Below are 16314 nucleotides of genomic sequence, written 5' to 3'. Positions count from 1 at the left end.
GCTTGGGCACAGGCATGGAGCCACCACGCTAGCACGAGCATGCATGCAGCACTGCCCTGTAGGCTCTGCACGGGCCATCTGGCACTCAGAGCCCCCAGTGAAGTGGGCACTGGCACTACGCCCATCCTACAGATAAGGAACCGAGACACCCATGATTATGTGTCTGTCCAAGGTTCTACAGCCAAGATGGGGCTCAGACAGCTAGAATCTGCATTGTAAGCAGCACCCCACAGAAGCCAAGGCTCCAAGGCCCCAGGCCCCAGGGAGGCCCCTGCCTACCTCACTGGGAACAAGCCCAGCACAGTGAGGCCATCAAGAATGTTACAAACTGAGTGGAGTTGGCAGGCAGGCAGCCCCTGGCTCAGAAGTAGCAGCACCCCAGCATGCCCTACATTCCTGGAACCCGCCCCCCCCCCCATGTTTCCCTACTCATAGCTCCAACAGACCTTCCTTGCATTCGAGGGCCACGCGGGACTCCAGGTTGTCCATCTGGAGCTGCAGCCGCTTGAGGGTGCGGTCAGCATCACGAGACTTGCGCTTGTAGGCAATGAGCACCCCCACGATGACAAGCAGCAGGAGGCCCCCACCCCCGCCGATACCCACGATGGCGGGCAGGGTCAGCAGGCTGTCTGAGTACATCTGCAGCATGCCCGGGGAGAACTGGAAGCCACCAGCCTGAACCTGGAGGGGAGGGTGCAGACTGTTCAGAAGGTGACATGCCCACTCACAGCTCCTGGGCCCACACTCTCAAGATCCCCACAGCATCTGCCCCTGGCCTGGACTGCTCAGTGGGGATGGGGACACTGGGGACCCAGGGTAGGTACCAGGCCACCAGGCGTACATGGATTGGATGAGGGCCAAGTTAGGGCTTGCCTGGAGCTGGGCTCAGTCGCAGAGTTGGGGTTGTCACAGGTAGGACTAGGTCAGCGGGTCAAAGACACGAAGGACCCAGTAACCAGAGCCAGGGCTGAGGCACAGATCACCGGGCTATGGACATACCGTGACCTTGTGCTCCCCGGTGAGGTTGGGTGACTCGCAGAGTAGCTGCGTCTCTGACACTGTGAGGATGCAAGGCGTGGAGCCGATGAGCACCGTGTAGTTGAGCCTTGAGTTACCAGGTGCAGGTGGTAAGAGATTCCGGCCCTGGGGGTGGAGGGTGATGAGCTAGAGACCCATTGGCCCTTGCCTCACCTGCACCCCCACTTCTGCCCACTGAGTGAGGCCCACCTTGAGGATGAGTGGGGAGCCAGGCTTCAGCTCCAGGAGGCCCGTGGGGCTAAGTGGCTCCAGCACGGGGTCGGGAAAGTAGAGGAAGGAGGAGGAGTTGAGCACAAGCAGGGCGCGCACGTCATCCATGACAAAGCCCAGCTCTTCAGGCCGCTCCCCCAGCTCGGGCGGGCTGCGGGAAGGGTTGTCCACCGATGGGGCCTGGCACACCATGGTAGTGTCGTTGTACACCAGGCAGTTCTGGGGACACAGGTGCGAGGACACTGGGCCAGCTGCTCTGCACATGGAGCCCGGCCCTGGCAGGGCCAAGGGGCTGCTGCCACATATGCACACCCAGAGGCCAGGGATGGCTTCTTTCCCTGGGGCCTCCAAGCACAGCAACTGCCAAGGTAGCTTGGGTTGCACGAGGAGGGGGAGAGGTACGGGGAGGGGCAAAGACTCACGTTCTCCCTCTCAACACCTCCATACTTGGCCCGGATGCGGGGTTCTCGGACAGTGGCCAGGTTGGTGCCTGTGACTGTTAGGAGGGTCCCTCCACTAGAAGATGAGGGGATGAGGGGTCATGGGGTGAAGCTTTCTGCCCCAGCCCAGCAAACAGGTGGGTCCTGACACACCACCCAGCTTCCCAGAAGACATAAGCAGGATACAATCTTTCAGCACCAGAACTCAGATTAAATCAGCCACATCTGAGGACAGGGATCCATTATCCTGAGAACTGTGGCTGGAACATCTTTATTCTTTTTTTATAAAGAGTGCAACATCAGAGTTTAGAGAAATTTTTGTGTAACACGATTTTCCAGGTTGCTACATCTACAGCAGGGGAGTGACCAAAGTCTTAAACTTTGCTATTTCTACTCCCACCCACAGAGACAGACCCAGGCAGTACAGGAAGGGTTTGGACACACCCTGCCCAGCTCTGCACAAGGCACCACCACTGTAAGGAAACCACCAGAAATTCAACGACCAAAAATTTGGTGGCAGGACCACACAAGGAAGAGGAAGAGGAGAGCCCAGTGCAAGAGCTCCGTCCTCATAGCATCACACGGGACGAGGGCAGTGGCCAGGTTGGGGCTCAGGGCAGGCTGGGGCAGCCCCACCTGTTGATGCTCCACTCGGGGTCAATCTTCAGGATGGTGGGGTCCTCGGTATAGTTGTACTTCACCTCAGGGTTGGTAAGCTGAGCACGGTTGATGTTGATGACAATGGGGGCGCTGCCAGGGCTCTGCCCTGGGGGTGTCAGACACCGGATCTCCCGGGAATTCCTCCTGGAGGGGCCCCATGGGACAGTGAGGATGTGGGTGCTACAGCTCACCTTTCAGGTGGGCTAAGTTTCTAGGTTCCATCGAAAACAGGCATGTGGGCAAGTTTCTCCCCAGGCCTTACCTACCCAGTTGTAAAACGGGGCCACACCAGGACCTGAGGACTGCTACAGCTACTTTCTCCAAGGGGTCAGGTGCTTGTCTGCCCATCTTGGACCCCATCCTGGCCCTCTTCTTCCAAATTGCCCTGCTTGGTATTCGAGGCCCTATCTGACCAACCCACTAGCTAAGGGGCAACCCTGACTCACTCCCCAGGTGACCCAGCCCCGCCCATGCCCGGACTGGAGAGCCGAGCCTGGCAGTCCCCACAAGCAGGCTGCTGAGTGGTAAGGGAACTCCAGGAGGCCCGGGATGGCTGGTGGGACAGAGACTGGGGAACCCTGACCTTCCCACCTGCTGTGGCACTACCTCCACTCAGCCTGTGGCTTCTGTTGCCATGAGAACCAAAGTGCCAAGCTCAGTGCCAACTCTTGCTACATGGGTGATGCACACGCCTCCCCTGATGTGAACCTGGGGCTAAGCCTGGGCCTGGACTGTGAGTAGGCAAAACGAACTGGCTGGCACGGGGAACTGGGTCACTCCCACTGGGCGGGCAGCCAGCCAGTCACTACCTGCACCTGGGTCCCCATCGCCTCAGCTCTTTCAGCACAGCTGGGAGGCCCGCAACCACCAGGCCCGCCAGTGCAGCAAGACTGCAAACACCAATAATTAGTCTGATAACGGGTAATTACCACAGGAAAATATTTAAAGGGCCGCTCCATTATCATCCCTAATCTAAAATTATCTATTTCAAGCCTCAGGGCTTTTGTTAGCATTTTTTCTCTCTTAAAATTTTTAAAAAATACTTATTAATGTTCCCAAGGGATCCCTCAATCCCAGGACAGGGTGATTGTGCCTGTCCCTTGAGCCCAGGCCCTGCCCACCGGCCAGTCCTGCCTACCTGCCCTTCCCACTCTGAGGTAGCCTGTCTCCATGGTAACCTTCTTACCACTGGTTTCCATAGTGATCACCCTGGCCAGGCTCTCCAGGTTCCCCTTGTTTCCCAGGCAACGGGAGGGGACATGCAGCCATCTGAACCAACCACCACCAGGAGAAGGTGGGCTATACCTACCACCCCACCCCCAACCCCATCCACACCCCTTACCAGGAGAAGGAGCAGGGCCGGCCGCCAACAGACACGGCCACATCACTGCCTGCATTGAGGTGGCTGCCCTCGATGCCAATCCAGGTGCCCCCCGAAAGAGGCCCCCGGGCCGGACTCACGCGGTAGAAGGTTGGAGTCTGTGGGAAGAAGGAACTTGCTGGAGCTCCGGGAGAGGCCCGCCCCTTGGCCCAGAGGCTTGCTTGCATCTCCAGCCTTGCCCAGGCCCCGTGCTCACGGACTCTCAGACAGAGCCCACAGGCAGGGCCCAGGCTGTACAGAGGAACCTGGAGTCAGACCCCAGGGATGAGGAGGGGAGATGGAGACCAGGAGCAGGGGTGTTGCTGCACGAGGGGGGGGGAGCCCACACGAGGACAAGGAGCCCCACACTGGAGGTGCCTTTGGGCCAAGCCAGGCCCTGCAGGGACAGGCCTCACAGCCCCCTGAGGCCTCATGGGAAGAAAGGGTTCCAGGCTGGGTGGGGTGGGGCTTACCACAAAGGTGAAGCGTTTGGGCGACAGGGCCCGGAACTGGGGGGAACAGTCCCGCACGCACACCTCCACCAGGGCGTCATGGGCCCGCACTGTGCTGGCATCTCCGATCTCGCAGACGATCCTGTGGGGCACCAGGGGCCTCAGAGGGCTGCAGCAACCAGCTGGGCGTCAGGGCCTCCCACCCTCTCCAGACGGCACTCACTGCTCGGCACTGATGTACTCGCTCTCCACAGGGCTGCACAGCACCTTGCCCACTCGCACGCCCAGCCGCACGTCCTCGAAGCGCAGGCCCAGGTTCTCACCCATGATTGTAAGCCTGGTGCCTCCCTGCCGTGGGCCTGTCTCTGGGGACAGCTGTGGGGAAACAGAGGGTGGGAGGCCAGCAAGGGCCATGAGGAGCTGCACAGGGAGGCAGCTGGGCAGTCAGAGACCCCATTCCCCTCAGTGGCCCAAGAGGTGCACCTACCTTGAGGATCTTGGGGTCAGTGCAACGGCTGCTGCCATGGTGGGCATGCATCCAGGCAGCAGGCAAGTCAGCAGGGCAGTGAGGACGCAGGGAACAGCGGCGCTCAGCCACGCACCAGCCGCACTCGAAGCGAGGGTCAGCTTTGAGGCAGAGGCCACAGCTCTCCCGCAGGGCCGGGCATTTGTAGAGGTGGGCTGTAGGGGGAAACACAGTCAGCGGGGCCAACCCACGGCCCCACCCCCAGGGCCATCCCACCCGGCTCACCCTGGATGTTCTGAGGGTTATCGATGATGAAGTTGCCATTCCACACCACCGACAGGTTCACAGGCAGGTCGCTGATGTCATTACCCTCGTAGGAGTACTGCGGACAGTATGCAGTACGGAGTCAGGCCAAAACCCCAGGAGGCAGGTCAGGGCTTGTGTACCCCTCCTGGTCACCACTGGGGCTGGATGCTGGGAGTGAGCTTGGTGGGGCAGGGTCTGGGGGCCTTGCCTGTCCAGACTGGTGTTTCCAATACAGAGCTGGGTACCCAACAGAAACACCTGGCCGCCAACCAACGTAGGGACTAATCCTCTCCTGCCACACCCAGCTCTCCCTCCAAGCCCCTAACTCCAGGTCTTCCCTCCCAGTGGCCCTGGCCCCTGCTCTCCAGGCAAACCTCTGTCCCAGCAGCATATGAGGTATATCCTCCAGGATGACCTCCTTACTTCCCCCACCCGGAGTTCAGGACTTCCTAGCTGGACCCCTTGGATGCCTGTCAGGGATGCTCTGTGAATTGAGGTACAAGCTGTGTGCCCCCATACCCCGGGCATAGGCTGGCAAAAAGCACTGTCAGGTGAGGCTCAGCCCCCTGCCCCTCCCAGGAGCTCAGGCCCAGCACTCCCTGCTGTGCCCCACTGTCTGCAGTTGAGGCCCTCCACTCCATCCCAGAGCAATCCATCCTCATTGTATCTGCAGGAATTTAGCTGGATCCTATCACTTCCTGATACTCCCTTTCCCTTTAAAAACGGTTACAGAAAAGATAAACGTGGGCCTGGTGAGAGGGGAGAGGCAGACGGGATGAGGAGTGCGAGGAACGAGGTGGCAGAGGCTCAGGAATGGTGAAGAAACAGAGAACTAGAGAGAGACATACAGACAGATGGCCTTAGACGGAGAGGAAGGAGAAAGTGGACAAGGCTAGGCCAGGGAGCCCCACAGAGATGCAAGTGGAAGGTGTGGCTGGGAGAGTCAGTGATACAGTAAGGAAGAGAGAGAACTGAAAGGACAGGACAGGCAGCAGGGCACAAGGAACTCCAGCACCAGCCAGCTGGCTGACCTCCCCCAGGAGACTGTTATGACCCCCAGACGCCAGCCCAACCTGCTAGGAAAAAGGAGAGGTTGGTAAAGGGTCTGCCACCACTGGCAAGGGACCCTTCCCCTGGGATTCTACAGGGTGGGGGCTAAACACAGGCCTTGTAGAGAACTCAGGAGCCAACAGGGCCTTGGCCACCGCAGGAAACTCCTGCTCTCCTGACTACATTCTTCCTGAACAGATGGGGAAACTGAGGCCTGCCAGCAGTCACAGAAAGAGCTGGAAGAAGGCCTCTCGGGACCACCACTCCCCCAACCCACAGGAAAGATTTTGGCTCTACAGAGATCACCGTTACTGAATCCACTGAACTTGATAACAAGCTTTGAAAATGTCATCCTATTAGATTCAAGGCTCCAAATGTGGCTGCTTCTTGGCACTGGGGAAACACCTGCCTACTAGTGTGCAAATGCATGGGCTGCTATGAACAGTTTCTGTGTCTGGCCACAGGAGATATAAAAGGAGCCGAGTACTTGGGCACAATTCCCCTGACCTTGGCCCTCTGGAAGCATTGGGTAATGACAGCACGTGGGAGTTTCCACACCCTCAACCTGGCCTCCTCCCCACGTTCCCAAGACCCCATGCAAAGCCCACATTTAAGTTGCCCATTCCCACTTCTGAGATGTGCTTCCTCCAAACATCTGGGTGGCTCTTGGCAATGCCCCACCCGCACACCCAGACTGCCTTAGGGGCGTGGCAGACACCTTGGGAGCTCGAAGAACACCTGACTGTGCCCTGTCCTTTTGCTCCTGAGCAGAAAGCAGATCCTAAGCCCAGCAGCCCAGTCCAGCAGGAGGGGTTCCCCAGGCCCCTGCCGGCTCCCAGCCTCACCGAGGAGTTCTGGCACTGCAGGCTGGAGCTGTTGAAGCGCAGAGCGTTGACACGGGCCGGGCTTCCCGGGATGTGAAAGAGGCACTCGTACCCACGCTGGCCCGACTGTGGCTGCGGCAGGTTCCGGGCAGTGAGGGTAATGGGCTTCACCACGCCCACTGGCACGTAGATCTGGGTGGAGGGCAGGATCTGCGGGCAGTCCTGGGGGTGACAAGGCTTCAGCTGAGCGTAGAGGGGGCCAGTAAACAGGGACCCCATTGTGGCCCAGACTGCAATCTATGTGCAGAGCCCGTGCTTCTCCGGGGCAAGCACCATTGTGCCCACTTTATACACTGGAAGACTGAGGACCTCAGGAACAGGCAGCTGATCCAGAGGCAGGAAGCCTGGGTTCTACACTTGCCAGGCTATGTGGCTGCACTCTGTGCCCTGGGGCAGGCCCTCCCCACTCTGGGCTCAGTGTGCTCTGTCTAATGTTCTAGGACCCCACCATTCAGCAACCAAGAGGTCCCATCTGGTCCACAGCTGAAAAGGCCCTTGAGACAGAAGCAGCCAAGAGTGAGCGCTGGGGCTGTAAGCTCTGCTAGGGGCCCAGAAAGCATGTAAAAATAGTCAGGCAGAAAAACAGTCGGGGCCCCCAGGGCCAGCATTTTGGCAACAATAACTGATGCAACAGCCCAGCTCCCTTGCAGCACACTGACAGCAGCCACAGGAGGAGACAGACCCAGGGGCATGCTACTGAGCTGGGCTTTAAATAGAGATGCTGAAAACAGGCCGTAATCCCCAAGGCCTGCAGTATCTCCCAGCAGACCGTGGGCCCAGGCCTGGCTCTGCAGAGGTTTTGGAGCCTGTAAGGGACACTGGGGGAGCAGAGCCAGGCGGGCTGACTACTTCCCCTGGGTCTACAGGGTGACCCCAGCTCCACCAGGGAGAGGCAGATGATGGTGACGTGTACCAAGGACCACCAACCCTGCACTCAGGGGCCCTCACTTATGCCAGCACTCTCCTTGCCATGTGAAGGGGTGCCCAGCCCAGCCACCAGGCCCAGGCATCTTCCTGCTGCCTCCCTAGACCTCATCATCCCACTGGACCCCTCAGCAGCCCTGGCTCATCCTGGCCACCAGGACTGTTCTCGCTGTTCCCCCGCCTCACACCTCCACTCTGCGGACACTATCTCGGCTGCTTAGGAGCCAGCGCCACTGTCAGTGTCAGAGTGTAGGCCCTGTGACCCCCAGCTAGTCTCTCTGGCCGGGCCTTGGCACCTCCGCCATGAAAAGGATTCTGACATTCCTTTCAGACACCACCAGCAGCCTGAGACCAGGCTGAGCTGGGAGAAAGATGAGTAATGTGGACCAGGACTCTTCCTTAAGGGGACCCATCTCTGCCCATTCAGGGGGCTCTGGGTCTGTAAGCTGGCTCGTCTACGGAGTGAGTGAGGAGTCAAAACTGTTTATATGACTCAAGTTAGACTTTAGTCACCTGACCTAGAATTCTTCTGCCTACACATAGTAAGTAAGACTTTAGAAAACTTCCCTTCCATTCCACTTCAGGGACACCATGACCAGGGCAAGTCCCTCCTGGTAAGGAGGCCACCAGGAGGGAAGGCACATGACTGTCCTATGCTGGCCACCTCTCCCATTCCTGGAGAGGCCAGCCCAGCATTCCTGGCAGAAAGCCCTAGCTTCTAGGTTTGGGTTCAGAGTGAGTGTGGGCTCTGCTTCGGGGTGCTCTACATGGGACCCCTGCCAGGCATTGGACCTGCACCAGCTGCCTCCTCTACGCCCTTCCCTAACATGCTCTGGTGGCTTCCACCTCAAACAACCCAAGCACACGTGAGAGTACAGGGACGGGGCAAGCAGTGGGGCTCCTGGGGACTCCTTCCCATGGGGTAGGGAACCAAGACACCACAGAGTGAGCAAGCTCCTGAGTGAGGGTGACCCCAGAGGAGCCAAATCCAAACAAGAGATGGGAAGGAGAGACCTGGGCTGGGAGCCCAAGTCCTTACAAACAATAGGATTGGTTGTCTGCGGACGTTACACTCCTTATAAACATACCCATAAAACCTGGGACTACAGCTTATGAAGGCCTATCTGTGCAATAAATCCACCCCCCAATAACCCTCCCTGGACCCACAATCACTCCCCGCTTGGCCTGCATGGGCAGATTCTTCAGGAGGGGTCTGCACTTGCTGCTCTATTTCCCCTGGCCACTGAGGCCCACAACAGCCCACCAAGGCCCCTAAACCCCACAGTCACTAACCCCACTGGAATCAGCCCCACCAGCTTCCTGCTGCCTCAGGGCCCCTGCCCACCCCCAGGTCACCCTGGCCCAGTTCCTCACACAGGCCAAACTCCCAACAAGCTCACTGCCCACCCTCTATACCCCTGGTCCTCACACTACTCACTCTCACTCTCAGACACTGTCACGCCCAGATGCCCTCAGTCCCTGCCTGCTCTCAGCCTGCCCCACACTGCCATCTTGTCCCATGATGTTCAACAAAGGTCCAGAGGGTGATGTGAGAGGTGACCAGGGGAGGCTCTGTGAGGAGAGAAGCCCACAGCATGGCAGGGACCCTGTGCGTGATGCATTTCCTCTGCCCCAGGACTGTCCACGGAAGTTCTGGCCAAGTGCCCCACGGCCGGCAGGACCCACACCCTCTTGCCCTGTCCCACCAACAGGCCTGGTGTCACTGTGAAGAATAGAGCCTTGGTTTCAAGTTCTGGCTCTGCATCTGCGGGCTGGATATGGAGACCCCTGGCCACTCCCTCCCTGCCTGGCAGGTTCCAGGTCTGCCCATCCTGGTCCTGAGAGCCTGGGTTCCAGGAGTAGTGACCCTACTGCTCATGAAGTCAGTACCTTGCCCAGGCTCCAAATAATTATGACCTAATTACCATCAGTTACCACCCAGGACCTCAGATGGCTCCAAGGAACTGACCAGCTCCTTGTAGATCAATCTGACATGTCCCCTTGTCCACATGGACTCAGGACACTGGGCCCACCTAGCCAGACACCTCACACTCCAGGCTCCCATAGCCCTGCATGGTCAGACCCCTCTCCACAGGGTGCCCCAGGGGGGCCACTGGTCTGAGGCTTCTGCAGCTCCCCTAAAGGTCACACGAGACTCAGTGACCACCAACAAATGCCATTAGCTGGCCTCAGGCCAGAACAGCCATGAAGGATGTCCCCAACCTCACAGACGCCTTGGTTGACATCCCAGCTACCCATAGGTGCTCTCCCAGGCACACCTGCAGGCAATACCTGGTCTTGTTACAACTCTGAAACCCTGCACCTCCCCTCCCCTGAGATTGCCTTACCTCAGACACATTGACGCGGCCCTCCAGGAAGGCGCAGTCGGCAGCATTGTGTGTGCACACGTGGCGGTATTTGCACCAGTGGCAGGGGAAGGAGCCATTGACACATGACAGGCAGCTGCAAGGAGGGAGTGGGACAATGAGGCCAGGCATCACCTGCCTCCACCAGTTGTCATACAGGGCCCCACCACAGCACCTCCCTGCTGCTCCTCCAGTGGTTGATCACAGGGCCACCCCAGGGCCTTTGCACTGGCTGATCCTCCACTTGCTCAGAGAGACCTTCCCTGTCAGCTGGTCTTACCCACTGAACTGCCTGGTGCTCCCCTCCCTCCTTCACTGCTCTTCCCCAGACCTTCAATAACCTGACAGTCCACCCAAGAACCAGCCTACAGAGCCTTCCTGATGACAGACACATCTAAAGTCTACACCGTCCTCACTAGGACACACATGACAATTACCACTGGAAATGTGTTACTGAAACTAAGGAAGTACATTTTAAATTCTGTCTTGTCTTAACTTAGATTTAATTTTGGTGGATAGAGCTACGGGAGATATCCACCACCCTGAAGGCTCCGCCTGGCAAGAGCTTGTCCCATTCATTCTGACACGTCCCCAGAGCCTGGACAGGGCCCTTTCAGTGCTCTGCCCCCGCAGCTTCTTATGACTCGTACCTCGTCTCTACAGCTTCAGTGGCCCCCTTCACTACCACTCCCAGGCAAATACCACTGGCTCTCTGAGAACCTACCAACCTGCCAGCCACTGGGCTTCTCCTGAGACCCTCAATCCCCTCCAGCTCTGGAGTGCAGCCCCCTGCCCCAAAGATACCAGCCGGCCCAGAACAGAGGTCATACCCTGGTAATAACAATATCCAGGCCACACCATCAAAGGCAGGCACAGCTGAGGTTGAACCCAACCATCCCCACGCCCCATGTTGGCCCTTCCAAGGTCAAGCATCCTCCAGAATCTGGAGTCCAGATCATGGATGGGGCCGAGAGCACCCCTCTAGGCCCAATGTGCCAGCCCATGGCAAGATAAATAGTAGGTCCTCAGCTGCTTCCATTCTTCCTGCTATTCACAGCCAAGACAGGCAGCAGACAAGCACCAGGCCAGCACCAGCTTCCATCCTGGTTCTCTGTGCCCCAGCCTCTCCATCCTCTACCCCCAACCCACATCTGGGGAAGCATGAGCTAGAGGACCTGGACTTCTACCTGTCCCAGAACAGCAGGTACTAAATAGCCTGTCCTATGGCACACCATTGTCTATCTAGACGGCCTAGCAGCCTCTGCCCCCCACCAGAGCTCCCCGCTTTGCTTTGGTGCCCGTAGGCCATTCCTCATACTGAGGCTAAGAGCAAGACTCTCCAAGTGTGAACCAGTGCAGGTCACCACCCACCTGCTCTGACCGCTGCCCCCGCCTCAGGCTTATCTGGCCCCTCTGCCCAGGGGCTTGCTCTCACGGCAGAACTCGCCTCCCACCCTGACTACTGCACAAGGCCCGGAACACTCACGACTGGTGGACACTGCAGTTGTAGAAGACAAAGTCCACGGAGGCAAACTTCTTGCCCGTCTCCTTAGACTTCAGGTAGAGCTTCACCACCCGCTGGTCTCCTGTAGGGCAGCACATGCTCAGGTCACAGGACACCCATGCAGGGCAACCCCCGAACAGGAAATGATCTCGCCACGGACCATCCCAACCACCAAGTACACAGCCCCTGGCTGCACCTCAGTCCCTCCGGCTGGTGGACACCTAAGCATACCAGGTGGGCCCCTGCTTCTTCGCACCTGTCTCCTGACTATATACTGCTCCCGTTTGGCATCTGCTCTTTCCCTTGCCATCCTCCTTGGTCACCACGCAACACCCATTCTCTGTCCCCAACAACAGCCCACCTCCCCAGCAGGAGGCCCCTTCGAATGCCGCCCAGACCCAGCTGTGGTGCACTTACCCTGGCCCTGAGTGATGGGTGCCACCTCCCCCGAGGACGGCGAGTGGCAGTGGATACGGCCGTCCTCCAGAATGCTCTCAGACTCAGTGAAGTCCTCGAAGGAGCAGTTGACGCCGGCAGAGAGGTCAGGCACATTCCAGGCCTGCAGCACCAGCTAGGGCCCCCAGGGCAGGAGGTGTGGGTGAATGGAGTCCTGTCACCCCCCCACCCCAATCCCTTGGCCCAAGCCAGGTGGCCACACTCACCGGGACCTGGGACATGGTGACGGAGACATTGCGAGGCTGCACAGTCAGCTGCACGCACTGCAGCAGGTCTGAGGCGAAGCGCTGAGGCTCATCCGCCCGCTCACAGGCATCCCGACGGGAGCAGCTACAGGCAGAGGAGCCTGGGCTTAGCCCAAGGAGCAACCCACACCTAGCCCATGCTCGGCAGAGCCGACACCTGTACTTGGGGAAGCCCACCAGCTTCACTGCACCTCATCTTTATTGGGATGTGGCTAGACTGGCTGTCATTCAGCTGGTCACAGGAAACCACCAAACCCAGGAAGACCCAGAGGAGCTCGGAGGGGAACTGTGACCACCCGAGGTGCACAGCAAGGCCATCTGGGGCTCTCCCAGGGCAGAGACAACCATTAGGGCCCCCCTGCCCACCCCTACCCGCTCCAGACTCACATGCTATGCAGGACACACCAGCCGCAGTGGGGATCCCGAGAGCCCAAGCACAGCTCACATGACGTGTACTGCACACAGCTCTCCACGGGCACTCGTGTCACCTGGCAGGAGGGACTCTGTGGCAGGCCTCCACCAAGCCCATCCCAGGGACCCCTACCAACTTCACTTCCTCAGCACAACCATGTGCCCCCCTGACCCCATAATCCAGGGACACCCCCATCTTGGGACTTCCTCCAGCTAGGTCTATTCAGCCCTGCCTGATTTGGCACGGTGGATGGAACATCAGCCTGCGGACTGAAGGGTCCCAGGTTCGATTCTGGTCAGAGGCACATGTCTGGGTTGCAGGCTCGATCCCCAGTGGGAGGTGTGCAGGAGGCAGCAATCGATGATTCTCTCTCATTATTGATATTTCAATCTCTCTCTCCCTCTCCCTTCCTCTCTGAAATCAATAAAATATATATATATATATATATATATATATATATATATATATATATATTTTTTTTTTTTTTTTTTTTTTTTTTTTTTTTTTAAAAGCCAGTCCTTGGGGACACAGCCTTGGCTGAGTCAGGCCTCTCCCCCAGAAGCCAAGGGTGGTGATGGCCAGGGAGCAAGTGGTGCAGGTGAGTCATCCAGAGAGCCGACTGCTCCAGCTAGAGTTACTCTCCCATCTGCCTGGACTCCGAGGTTCCAGGGGACCCATGGCTTGTTGGCCGGGACCCATGGCTTGTTGGCCCCTATCTTAAGCACAGAGGAAGGTTGGGCCCCACTTGCCCTGACCTCATCTGCTTGGCTCTGAGGTCCCCAGAGAAAGGGAAGAACCAGACAGCCAGAGAGGGGCAGAGAAGCGAGAGCTGGTCAAGGAAGGGAGGTCTTGTCTTTCCCACCTGCCTCCCAACCCTCCTCACCCCAACTGCCATGGTTCACGAGGCAGAACAGAAAGGCAGAGGCTGGCTGCAAGCAGGCCTGGCCTGGCACACAGCACATGGCCTTGACAAGCTGGGCCAGGCCAGCCACAGGCCCCACAGAGGCTGCTGCCCAAAGTCCCCACCAGGCACATGAGGCCAGTGCTGGGGACTGAGAACTCAGTCTAAGAACTCAGGGCCCCAGATGCCTGCCTCAAACCCTGCAATGACCCCAATACTCTGATAATGCTCTCATTCAAATATTTGCTCCTGTGGATATGAAGTCATTCAGGGAGGGGTGGGAATGCTAAACCTGGCCCAGGAGAACCTAGAGCAGGGGTGGGCAAACTTTTTGACTCGAGGGCCACAATGGGTTCTTAAACTGGACCGGAGGGCCGGAACAAAAGAATGGATGGAGTGTTTGTGTGAACTGATATAAATTCAAAGTAAACATCATTACATAAAAGGGTACGGTCTTTTTTTTTTTTAGTTTTATTCATTTCAAACGGACCGGATCCGGCCCGCGGGCCGTAGTTTGCCCACGGCTGACCTAGAGGCAGCATGGACAGTGTGGGCCGTGGCGGCCATGCGCAGCCCCCAAGGTAAGCCCACCCACATGCCTCTATCCGTGTAGCACCCACCTGCTTTTCCGTCATGGCGTAGAGGTACTGGCGGTCCGGGCTGAGGACCAGGTCACGAAGGATGGGGCTACCTTCCTGGGCCACCACACTCTCGTAGGCCAGGGCTGGCCGGCCGCCAGGGTTGGCCAGGTCCACCAGGATCTGTGGCATTGAAGGCCTGAGAGAAGCTGTGCCAATGTCTTTGTGCCCCAGTCCTACACCCACATAAAGTGGGGGCCCCAAGTCCCTCCCTTAGCCATCCCCCAAAGCCCTACAAGAACAAGGCTGAGGCCCCCACCTCAACCCAAGCGGCATGCGCAGGACATACTGCATACCGGTAAGCTGGTCCTAGCCTAGACCCTTCTTCAGTCAACAGAGGCCACAGCCCAGGGGTGGGGGTCTTTGGGGATTGGAGAGAACCACAGCCCCCCCCACCCCTCACTTATCACCGAGCCACACAACCATATCCAATGCAAAGGTGGCAGGTACCCCCTGAAAACACACCACCTTCCTGGGACAGGCTGGACCTCCCCGAGGAGAGGATGTTTGGGAGGGAGGAAAAGAGGGGCCTGCAGGGAGCATGGGAGGTCCAGTACAGTGAGACCCCTGAAGCCTCCAGGGTGAGGAGACTGCTTGAGTGTGAGGGGCTGTGCCCCAGGGCATCCTGGAGTTGGGGCTCGCCCTCGGAGGAAGCTGTATTTCAGATACCAAACAAACCAGGCATTAATTAGCCAGCTCTTCTCTGCAGCTTGCAATGCTACAAGTATTTTTAGTTGCTTTTACCAAACAAATGTATTTAATTAACAGAGAAACCCAGGGGGCTTTCCAGAGATGGGACTCATGGGGCAGCTTCAGCCCAGCTCAGCTGGTCTGGGCAGGCTCCCAGGGCACAGGGCTGCTGGCTCTGCTCAGGTCCCTCCCAGCTCTGGCTATACCAGGGCAGCAAGCCCACCTCGCCACTTCCACCTCAGGGGCAGGGCTGGGGCCAGGGCTCAGTCCCTGTTTTGCACCCCCACATTGATGGAACAGTGTGGGCCTGACTGAGTGGGATGGGCTTCAGGGCAAGGAAAAGCTCCAACAGGGGCTGGGCAAGGGTAGCCAGCCAGGGTGTGGCGCTGTGTCTCCAGGCCAGAGGCTGCTGGCTGAGAGAGACTGGGAAGGCCGCATTCCTGAGAGCCCAGAGCCACCCCCCACTTCTGCTCAGCTGCACATCCTCTCAGCTGCCTCCCAGCCAGGCAGGCAGGCTTAAGTCAAACCAGACCAGGAAGAGCACCGCCCAGTGCTGGGCAGGGGATGATGAACCTGGGGTGGGCCTGTAACTGCCCAAATGGCTCCAGACCGGCTTCTCGGGGGAAGATAGCAAGTGAGGGGCCTCCATCCTCAGAGCCCCTATTTGTGGAAACTGGACAGGACCCCAACCTACATCCAGCCTACTCGCACAAGCCTCCTGCCCTGCTTAGGTGGGCAGCCTGCAGGCAGACACTACTCACAGGGAGCTGGAGGTCAGCTCTTTGAGCTGGCTGGGCCCAGAAGAGACATGAGCCACAAGAGAGGGCCCAGGAAGCCAGGAGTCCAGTCTCTGGACCCACACTGCCTGGGCCCAAGCCCTGGCTCAGATACCCACCAGCTGTGTGACCCTGGTAGGGTGGTGAGCCTCTCTGAGCCTCAGTTTCCCTACCTGTCAAAGGGGAATGATAACCAGCTTTCCCCATACCAAAGCTTTTCTTAGGATTAAATGAGGAACAAGCCAGTGTGCCAAACAGGGCCACGAGGTAGGCCCCACGGCAATCCCCAAACCCCAGCAGCCAGTCACATAGACCTGACAAGGCCAGTCTGGACAGCAGCCAGGGAGCAAGACAGGAGGGTAAGGCAGGACCCCAGTGGAGACCCTGAGCTCAGACTGTCTTAACCCAAGTGACTAGAATCAGGACTCTGGATTTCTCCCCAGGGCCTGGTTCTTCCCTGCCCCATCCCTGAAGATGCCTCTAGTAGCACTCAGAAGTCCAAGCCTGAACCCATCTCCCAGTGCCAAGCGTACGGC

The 16314-nt window shown here is 58.3% G+C and overlaps 1 protein-coding gene across 3 annotated transcripts in view; it reads right to left on the bottom strand.

Moving 5' to 3' along the window:
* The window catches only part of PLXNA1 (plexin A1), a 53147-nt gene that overhangs the window by 19806 nt on the left and 17027 nt on the right, over positions 1-16314 (bottom strand). For all 3 annotated transcript variants that reach the window (XM_059706766.1, XM_059706764.1, XM_059706765.1), the window contains exons 4-20: positions 14295-14435; positions 12749-12849; positions 12323-12446; positions 12078-12231; positions 11643-11742; positions 10139-10253; positions 6828-7028; positions 4912-5008; positions 4648-4841; positions 4384-4535; positions 4182-4302; positions 3691-3827; positions 2325-2492; positions 1671-1764; positions 1228-1467; positions 1000-1143; positions 447-681 (exon numbers count right to left, since the gene is read on the bottom strand). In XM_059706766.1, the coding sequence (XP_059562749.1) occupies positions 447-681; positions 1000-1143; positions 1228-1467; positions 1671-1764; positions 2325-2492; positions 3691-3827; positions 4182-4302; positions 4384-4535; positions 4648-4841; positions 4912-5008; positions 6828-7028; positions 10139-10253; positions 11643-11742; positions 12078-12231; positions 12323-12446; positions 12749-12849; positions 14295-14435 (2518 nt within the window). The remainder of the gene's footprint in view (positions 1-446; positions 682-999; positions 1144-1227; positions 1468-1670; positions 1765-2324; positions 2493-3690; positions 3828-4181; positions 4303-4383; positions 4536-4647; positions 4842-4911; positions 5009-6827; positions 7029-10138; positions 10254-11642; positions 11743-12077; positions 12232-12322; positions 12447-12748; positions 12850-14294; positions 14436-16314) is intronic.

Source organism: Myotis daubentonii, chromosome 8 (assembly GCF_963259705.1).
Source record: "Myotis daubentonii chromosome 8, mMyoDau2.1, whole genome shotgun sequence".
Lineage (NCBI taxonomy): Eukaryota > Metazoa > Chordata > Mammalia > Chiroptera > Vespertilionidae > Myotis > Myotis daubentonii.
This window is presented reverse-complemented; position numbering and strand designations above follow the sequence as displayed.